General features: G+C 31.0%; 1 protein-coding gene across 1 annotated transcript in view; it reads left to right on the top strand.

The window, feature by feature from the left end:
- Window positions 1-10,660, top strand: part of LOC142322925 (beta-glucuronidase-like) — an 84,835-nt gene that overhangs the window by 29,648 nt on the left and 44,527 nt on the right. The window contains exon 3 of the mRNA XM_075362010.1: window positions 7,763-7,935. Within this exon, the coding sequence (XP_075218125.1) occupies window positions 7,763-7,935 (173 nt within the window). The remainder of the gene's footprint in view (window positions 1-7,762; window positions 7,936-10,660) is intronic.

Here is a 10,660-nt window from a genome sequence, read left to right as displayed (position 1 = left end):
AGTGCTAGTCGTTTCATTTCAGTATACCCTCTACATCCTACATCCCTAACAATTTGTTTTGCATATTCCAAACGTGGCCTGCCTACACAATTGTTTCCTTCTACCTGTCCTTCCAATATATTCCAGGATGCCTTAGTATGTGGCCTATAAGTCTGTCTCTTCTTTTAACTATATTTTTTCCAAATGCTTCTTTCTTCATCTATTTGCCGCAATACCTCTTCATTTGTCACTTTATCCACCCATCTAATTTTTAACATTCTCCTATAGCACCACATTTCAAAAGCTTCTACTCTTTTCTTCTCAGATACTCCGATTGTCCAAGTTTCACTTCCATATAAAGCGACACTCCAAACATAAACTTTCAAAAATCTTTTCCTGACATTTAAATTAATTTTTGATGTAAACAAATTATATTTCTTACTGAAGGCTCGTTTCACTTGTGCTATTTGGCATTTTATATCGCTCCTGCTTCGTCCATCTTTAGTAATTCTACTTCCCAAATAACAAAATTCTTCTACCTCCATAATCTTTTCTCCAACTATTTTCACATTCAGTGGTCCATCTTTGTTATTTCTACTACATTTCATTACTTTTGTTTTGTTCATTTTTATTTTCATGCGATAGGTCTTGCGTAGGACTTCATCTATGCCGTTCATTGTTTCTTCTAAATCCTTTTTACTCTCGGCTAGAATTACTATATCATCAGCAAATTGTAGCATCTTTATCTTTTCACCTTGTACTGTTGCTCCGAAACTAAATTGTTCTTTAACATCATTAACTGCTAGTTCCATGTAAAGATTAAAAAGTAACGGAGGTAGGGAACATCCTTGTCGGACTCCCTTTCTTATTACGGCTTCTTTCTTATGTTCTTCAATTATTACTGTTGCTGTTTGGTTCCTGTACATATTAGCAATTTTTCTTCTATCTCTGTATTTGAACCCTAATTTTTTTAAAATGCTGAACATTTTATTCCAGTCTACGTTATCGAATGCCTTTTCTAGGTCTATAAACGCCAAGTATGTTGGTTTGTTTTTCTTTAATCTTCCTTCTACTATTAATCTGAGGCCTAAAATTGCTTCCCTTGTCCCTATACTTTTCCTGAAACCAAATTGGTCTTCTCCTAACACTTCTTCCACTCTCCTCTCAATTCTTCTGTATAGAATTCTAGTTAAGATTTTTGATGCATGACTAGTTAAACTAATTGTTCTGTATTCTTCACATTTATCTGCCCCTGCTTTCTTTGGTATCAACTATAACACTTTTTTTGAAGTCTGATGTAAATTCCCCTTTTTCATAAATATTACACACCAGTTTGTTAATCTATCAATCGCTTCCTCACCTGCACTGCGCAGTAATTCTACAGGTATTCCGTCTATTCCAGGAGCCTTTCTGCCATTTAAATCTTTTAATGCTCTCTTAAATTCAGATCTCAGTATTGTTTCTCCCATTTCATCCTCCTCAACTTCCTCTTCTTCCTCTATAACATCATTTTCTAATTCATTTCCTCCGTATAACTTCAATATATTCCACCCATCTATCGACTTTACCTTTCGTATTATATATTGGTGTACCATCTTTGTTTAACACATTATTAGATTTTAATTTATGTACCCCAAAATTTTACTTAACTTTCCTGTATGCTCCGTCTATTTTACCAATGTTCATTTCTCTTTCCACTTCTGAACACTTTTCTTTAATCCACTCTTCTTTCGCCAGTTTGCACTTCCTGTTTATAGCATCTCTTAATTGCCGATAGTTCCTTTTACTTTCTTCATCACTAGCATTCTTATATTTTCTACATGCATCCATCAGCTGCAATATATATCATCTGAAACCCAAGGTTTTCTACCAGTTCTCTTTATTCCGCCTAAGTTTGGTTCTGCTGATTTAAGAATTTCTTTTTTAACATTCTCCCATTCTTCTTCTACATTTTCTACCTTATCTTTTTCACTCAGACCTCTTGCGATGTCCTCCTCAAAAATCTTCTTTACCTCCTCTTCCTCAAGCTTCTCTAAATTCCACCGATTCATCTGACACCTTTTCTTCAGGTTTTTAAACCCCAATCTACATTTCATTATCACCAAATTATGGTCGCTATCAATGTATGCTCCAGCGTAAGTTTTGGAGTCAACGAGTTGATTTCTAAATCTTTGCTTAACCATGATATAATCTATCTGATACCTTGCAGTATCGCCTGGCTTTTTCCAAGTGTATATTCTCCTATTATGATTTTTAAATTGAGTGTTGGCAATTACTAAATTATACTTCGTGCAAAACTCTATAAATCGGTCCCCTCTTTCGTTCCTTTTGCCCAGCCCGTATTCACCCACTATATTTCCTTCCTTGCCTTTTCCAATGCTTGCATTCCAATCTCCAACTATTATTAAATTTTCATCTCCTTTTACGTGTTTAATTGCTTCATCAATCTCTTCGTATACACACTCTACCTCATCATCATCATGGGCGCTTGTAGGCATATAGACGTTAACAATCGTTGTCGGTTTAGGTTTTGATTTTATCCTTATTACAATGATTTATCGCTATGCGTTTTGAAATATTCTACTCTCTTCCCTATCTTCTTGTTCATTATGAAACCTACTCCTGCCTGCCCATTATTTGAAGCTGAGTTAATTATTCTAAAATCACCTGACCAAAAGTTGCCTTCCTCTTCCCATCGAACCTCACTAATTCCTACTATATCCACATTTGTCCTACCCATTTCCCTTTTTAAATTTTCTAGCCTACCAACCTTTTTTAAACTTCTAACATTCCACGCTCCGACTCGTAGATTGTTATTTTTTAATTTTCTGGTGACCCCTTCCTTAGTAGTCCCCACCCGGAGATCCGAACGGGGGACTAGTTTACCTCCAGAATATTTTACCAAGGAAGACGCCTCCATCATTGCTATATGAAAATGCAGAGAGCCACATTTTCTTGGAATAAAAGCAGCTGTAGTTTTCCATTCCTTTCAGCTGCGCAGTACTCAGAGGACTGAGTGATGTTGATATGGCCGTTTAAGTCATTCTGACTCACGGCCCTAACAACTGCTGAAAGAGCTGCTGCCCTCTTTCAGGAATCATTCCTTAGTCTGGCTCTCAACAGATACCTCTCCGATATGGTTGCACCTTCGGTCCAGATACTCTGTATCCCTGAGCACTCAAGCCCCCTCACCAACGGCAAGGTCTCATGATTCATAGAGGAGGAACAGATATTTAACAGTAGATACTGAAAGTCTACACCTTTCTGCAGACGAAATGCTCCCGCAATTGAAAAAACTCTCATCTGGAGCAGATGTCCCAGGCAAAGACATCGCCAACTCAACCATTTTAGAAATAATGCAACATGAAATATCAGTCTTTTGAAACACCTTAAAAATTGCTTTTCACTTTTCTTCAATAGTATCTGGTACTTTTGCAGAACTTGAACCACACTCTACCCTTTGGTTTTGAATTACTTGGTTCAACAATGTACGTTCATCATGGAATCTCTTATAATTTCATTAACAACTTGCGCTGTCTCCTCTAAATCAGACCAGGCAATTTCAGTTCGTAAATTTATCTACTAACTTATCAAAACTGGTTCTCTACAACTCTGTTGGTTCCCCACAACTCTAGTATTGGATTCTAGAATTATAAAAATTGTCTACGCTTGAGAAGAATTTTTGTTCTTGAACATCATCATTTTCTTTTAGAGTGCATAGCAATTCTTTGGCAGAAGATAGTATAAACTTGTGGATTTTTCTTTCCTGAAGTTGAAAAATTAATTCAGAATATGTCTGAAATGCTTCTATTGCTGTGATGGAATTAGCTTCCAATTTCAGAACTACATTATTAAATAACTGTAGAGTACCGTATAAAAATTTCAAAAACAGTTCACTTTCTTGATTTTCAAAAAATCAAGTAATAATTTTGGGAATTTGTCACAAGAAGTATGATTTTAGGCTATCAAAAATGGAAAGAATTCTTTCTATTGCAGGTAACAAACTAAGGAACCTCGTGCTGCTATGAGATAATACATTTTTGTAATTTGTTTCCACAAATTCTAGAACTTTTTAAGTTTCGTTACTCTTACTGTATATATGTGAAAATATTTACAAATTTTTATAACAATAATTTCTATGTCCAGGGGTAGAGAATCACTTGCTGTTTGTACTGAATTGTTTACAATGTGGACTGAACAACCAATTCCTAAAATAGGTCTATCTAAATCACTTTTGAAATTTTCTGAACACATTTTCACTCCCCTTTCTCTTCACACCAACAAAATTACTGTTAGTCTTATCAACAGTATAACAAAGCAAATTTTTTTCAAGTTTGTATTTTTTCACACACTGCAAAAGATACAGAGTCAAAATTAAAGCAGTTTCACCTGACACTTCATTGAAATTTAAAAGTTTAACTTAAATTCCCTCCTCCAGACTGAAATATCTTACAACAATCAAAACAAGTTTTACTTTACTTCTGTTTGAGCGATCCATCGTTACTGTTACATAATTAATGTATTCCAAAGAACGCAACACATTATCAAATATAAATGGTGAAATTGCCTCTGTTTCAGTTCTGCAGATGAAAATTTTGGGTCATATAACTTTTTAACCAGTTTAGATGTGCAGTCTGATGTTTTGAAATTGGGTTTGTGTCTAGCAGCGTGGTATCAAAATGTAACTTCTTTAGCAGCACATTCCAGATCACTGTTACTGTTATTCCCATCTTTGGCTTTAAAGAAATCTCTTATGTTTGCTGAAGTAGTAGCATTAATAGCACTCCTATGTTTAGCTGTTTTCATGTGGTCTTCAATATTACCCTTTCCTTTATGTGCAACAGAAAATTCTCCAGTACATAGAGTACAATAAACATATTCATTGTTACTGTCATTACACAATTTCAAAAATTTGTATTCCTGTTGCAGATTAACTTTAAACACATATTTTCTCTTGTCCATTGCTAAACAATGAGACAAAAAACAAATAGAGATAAAATGATCAAAAACATGTAGACGAGTTACTTCCCAAACGAAAACAACATAAACACAATACCCCTGTTCTGTTACCAAATGATTAAGTAAGAAGTTGTGGTGAGACTGGTGTAGCCATGCCTCCATCAAAATCAACGTCAGCACTTGCTCCAAGGTCAGCTGAGAGATTCACGGCTGTAAGAGAATGTTTAAAAACGCGATGTCGAACATATAGGTCTAAAATTAAAAAAAAATCCTCGCCAGGTCATAAAATTCACAAACCCCAGACATTTTTGCAACCCTGGATATTCCCATGGACAGCACTAAAGAACCAGGACTGCCCGGGCTAATCTTGGATGTACAGTAAGCCTATATATTATGGATGCTGTATTCTTATAACATCTACTGTAAATCCGAAGTAATAAGTAAAAGGTAACAAGCTGCTACTCCTTTTTCCTCATTTCCATAGATATGATTTTGTAACTGTTATTGTTATAATGCAGTCATCTTATTAGAATAATTTTCTTATCAACTTAACTCATTGATAACTATAATGTGATTCAGAAATAATTATAGATTTGAAAATCTTTCATGAGAATATGAAATCAAAATAATAAAAATCAGATTTAAAATAAAACTTTCTTAAAAGAGAAAAACAGCAATAAAACAAAATTTTTAATTTTTAAAAAAAAATTTCAACTATTAGAAGTTAGCACCAAATTAAGGGTTGTTATTTGTCTTTTATTTGGTGTTAACTTTAAAGAAGAATTAATACTGTTTATTTTTACTTTTTCTATTTTTTAAAAGATATTTTTTTGTAGTTGGCATTATTTTTTTAAAGTTTGCGTTATCATTTATTTTTAATTTTATTTTTATTTAAACATGGTTAGCTGTGATAGAAACTAAAAATGAAATTATATATAAAGTAATTTCCATTTATAATATGCCATTCTCAAGAAACATAAAGGCAAAAAACTTATCTTGATAAAAATAAGAAAAAAGAGTGAAAAGAAACAATATAAAGGTATTGCTACTGAACATGAGTTACCTGACTATCTTTATTTTTTATTCTAAGATTTCCAATTAATTTTCTTGAATTTTCATTTAAAAAATGTAATTTTTCATTCAGAAAATCTTCCTTTTAATTTTAGTAGGAAAACTTTCAGTAAAACCATACAAGTAATTTCCTCTGCAAAGTAAAGAAAGACTCATCAAAATTGGTCCCTTTGGTAATGAGTAAGACTTGAACTTACATTAATTAAATATCAAGTTATAAGTTGCTGTGTGCTTTAAAAGCCCAATATTTCTATATGAAAAAGTATTCAAATAGTGCAGTGGCGATGTGTATGGTATATATGTATGTGTGCATACTTAGAGAAAACCATCAATAATGATATTTTTTTCATATTATAAGTTTTCTTTTTTATATCTTATCTTTATTTATTTATTTCTTACTTTTTCTGGTGATTTAAAAGTTTAAAATAAATTTCAGATTTGTTTGAATGAAGTGGTTAGATCAGTTATGGTTTTAATGAAATCTTGTAGATAGTTATTTTTAAAATGTATGTAATATTTTTTTAAATATATCATTTTACTTCTTGTACTGAAAAAATAAAGTAATATTTATGTTAAATTTTTTTCTAAATATGAGGGCGGTTCAGAAAGTAACTTACGTTTGTGCTTAGCGTGGAGATGGGTGGGGATAGAGTCGCCATCTTGGCATCAAAACGTTTCTACACTCAGTATGCATCAAGCTGTCATAGCGTGTCGACTGTGATTTTTCTACTTTGTTCATTGTGAATTATTGAAATGTGTGCCTCAATAGAAAATTCCACGAGTTGTGAGGTGTGTTCAGTGATTAGGTTTTTACTGGCAAAAAACTTCAAACCAATTGAAATTCATCAGCAACTTTGTGAGGTGTACGGTGATGGAATAATGAGTGAACTCGAGTGAGGCAGTGGTGCATTCAGTTTAAAAATGGCCGCACCAATGTTCATGATGAGGATCGCAGTGGTTGGCCTAGCCTTGTGACTGATGAACTGATGATGAAAATCAACGATAGAATTCGTGAAAATAGCTGCAATAATGCAGTGATTTTCACGAATTCTAAGATTATGGAACTCTTGCTTCATTTCCCCAAATTTCACAACGTTTACTGCATGAAATTGTATTGGGGAAGCTTGGTTATCACAAGTTTTGCACAAAATGGGTGCCAAAAATCTAAGGTGGCAGATTACTACAGAAAAGGAATTGAAAAGCTTGTGCATTGTTATGATAAGTGGCTCAGTTAAAATGACTACTATGTAAAAAAAATAGTTTAAGATTGCCCCTTTCTAATGTATATAATAAAATTTCTTTTTTTTATTTTGTTGGTTTTTTATTTCAAAATGTAAGTTACTTCCTGGACAGCCCAGCAGTCATCATCAGCCTGACAGCTTTGAAATTGGAGTCATCAAAATTTAGAGTCCTATCATTCATCACCAGCTTGAAAAACAAACCAGTAGAAAACTGAAAAATCATGAAACATAAGGAAGGAGAAACTCATTAAAAAATTAAAGAATAATAAGATAAATAGGAAGAAAACAAAGATATGATTAGAACAAGGACTTGTCTTAAAGTTTAAGTTAAAGTAAAGTGTAAATGTAAAGAAGGTTTTATTCATATTTTATAATTTTTTAGGAATCTTCCATTTTTAATATTTTTATTCTTACTTGAAATAAACAGTACAACTCTGTAGCCTAGATGAACTTGTGTGTAATAAGAAAATTTTCATCAGCACTTTAAGTTTTTATGTTTGGTTTTGTTGTAGTGGTTAAACGGAGCATTAGTAGGGGAACATGTAGGTGGTTATCTTCCTTTTCAAGTAGAATTAACTGATAATTTAAAAGTTGGAACAAAAAATAATATTACAGTTGCTGTTAATAACATTCTTCATAAACGTACATTACCACAAGCAACTATTCAAAAAAGATTCTCAGAATCGTGAGTAATTATGTAATACTTTATATTGTTAATAACTTATAGAATAATAAATTCAGTAAATTAAAATTTGATAAAGTAAGGAGTTGGCTTTATGAGTTACTCAAAATTTTTAAAGAAGTTGATAAATGATTGTTCTTGGATCACTAAAAAAATTTATGATATTTGTTGTACAATATTCTTCTTACCAGCAAATTCTGGCTCAAGAAAGATAAAAATTGTCTTTTTTTTTATATTAGAAAAAAAAAAAAAATATATATATATATATATATATTTCATATAATATTAGTGGTTTTTTTTTAATTTATACTTTGAAAGACATCAGTAGACCCAGTATTACTTGAAGTGCACCTCAGCACTTAGGCTTATTGCGTAGTCAGAACAGGAAACAGAAATTCAACCAGATAATATCAAGGTTAAACTGGCATTACAGATTTCAGCATGGTGCACTTAGAAGGCTAGATCAAAGATAAAGGAGTGGTGGTGGAAAAAAACAATATACCTCGGGAAAAATCACAATTTGAGACAAACAAAACACCTTTGAGAGAAGCTCAAGGCCCTTCCATGCAGCAGGCATCCACAATGGTCATAATCCTCAGAATATTAGGATGTATTAGAATATTAAGATCAGAATATTAGGATTATATTTTGCCTAAATGAGAACAGTGATAATCAACTTAAATATATGGTACAACAAATAGAAAAACTAAAGAGCTTGGGATCAGGTACAAGGTTCCTTAGGAATGATCTTATCAACTTCAGAAATTTATAGCTCTTGGAAGTATGCAACTGAACTGTAAATCAGTCAGTAAGAGACTGAAGGTCTATTCACTGATAAAAAATTTATTTAATGAAAACTCACTCACAAACCATATTTCTACTTTTGGATTCATCTCTCATTTGATTTATTTGATGCTGTTCTTTATTCCTTTCTGTTTTGTATTAATCATTAACTTTAGTATAATTATTATATTCTTCTGTCTATAGATGTAAAACACATTATAGAAATTGGAAGCAGTTTTTGAATAAAGTATATTTTATAGAAATATAATTAGAAAAAGAGTAAAAAAATAACATAAAAGTTACATGGAGATATTACACTTGCTAATAAAAATACAATGTTAAAAATATTACCCAAGTCTATAAAAAAAGGAATTTATTAACTGAATATGTTAAATTAACAAGAAAGTTTTGATTAATGTATATTTTTAATTTTTTTTTATAAGAAATTCAACAAACAAGAATCTCTTTAACTGAGTGAAGCAAGGTCCTGTTTTAACTCAACCTTTTTTCATTTCACCTTGTGATTTTTATGATTCTCAAATATGTTTTCTGATTGTTTTTTTTTAAATTTTGCAGTAAACTATATTGTTAAGTGGAATGACACATTTTTAATGATATTTCATACAATGTTCTATTTAAAGATGATTACAGGATTTTTTAGAAACTGTTAATCCCTTTCACTGAGCCACTATTTGGCTCCTTATTCAAAACAACTAAGTAAATACCAGTTGTGAAAAAAATTGATTAATTAATTAAAAAAAAGGGGATGTACTGGAAATGCTTCCCCAACAGGTATTGGCTAAAGATGTCCATAGACCTTACAGTATTGCTAGCAGTAAATTATTCTTTACACTACACCTAACTAAATTCTGACTGAATCTTTTACAATCAGTTACATTTTATACTTTATTTTTTATTGTTTCCAGAACAATGAGTACAATACTTTTAATAACCAAAAAACACCTATGATAAAAAATTTATTAGTGAATTTGGGTGAAGCTTTTACAGGGTTTTGATTGTTTTTAAAAGGATTTCATAAATGTTTTTATTTGACATTAACAAATATCAACAATATTTAAAGTTTATAAATAATATTTTGATATATTTTTTTAAATTCTTCTAAATTTATAATATATATATATATATATATATATATATATATATATATATATATATATATATATATATATATATAATTTGGAAGAAATTTATTATTTATTAATTTATTATTTTCTTAAATTTGCATGAGTATAATGATGTAATGTAAATAGTATAATAGGAACATAAGTAAAATAGCTTTATTTAACTTAGTATTCATTACTTAATGTAATTTATACAATTACTACCTTATTGTAACCAAACTAATTAGTACTTTCAATCCATTAATATTCTGCACTGAATTTTAAAACCCAGCATGTAATTTAGAATGTTTTATTCTTTTTTATTTAGTTGGTACTCAAAGTAAGAAAGATATGAAACAAAAAGTGAAAAAGTTTTAATTAACCGGTTTTTTATTGTGAAACTTGTAAGATGCAGTATTTTCTAAAAATATTTTCTAATGAAATTGTCTGAAGAAGAAAAATGTACAATCAGAATGTAATTAATCACAATTTTTTTTTTAATAAATGCATACAATAAGAAAAATACAAGTTTGTCTCACATCAATAACATAATGTACTATACATAAATATGTTTTACAGAATAAATTATATATCAGTGAGAGACAGAATTAGTGCCTCATATCTTTTCATTTTTTAAATATAGGCTATTGCAAGTTTTGTTGATTCTTATTTTTGACTTGGCAAGTTTTCTTTAAAATCCTTTCTGAATTCTGTGTATTAATACACACTGAAAGTGCAAGGAGAAATCAATTGAAACTGTTAATTTTTTTGCAGTGATGCTTTATAGAAAGAACCATATTTTCTGACTACGTGGGACTTCTTCA

The sequence above is a fragment of the Lycorma delicatula genome, chromosome 4, assembly GCF_047948215.1.
Source record: "Lycorma delicatula isolate Av1 chromosome 4, ASM4794821v1, whole genome shotgun sequence".
Lineage (NCBI taxonomy): Eukaryota > Metazoa > Arthropoda > Insecta > Hemiptera > Fulgoridae > Lycorma > Lycorma delicatula.
This window is presented reverse-complemented; position numbering and strand designations above follow the sequence as displayed.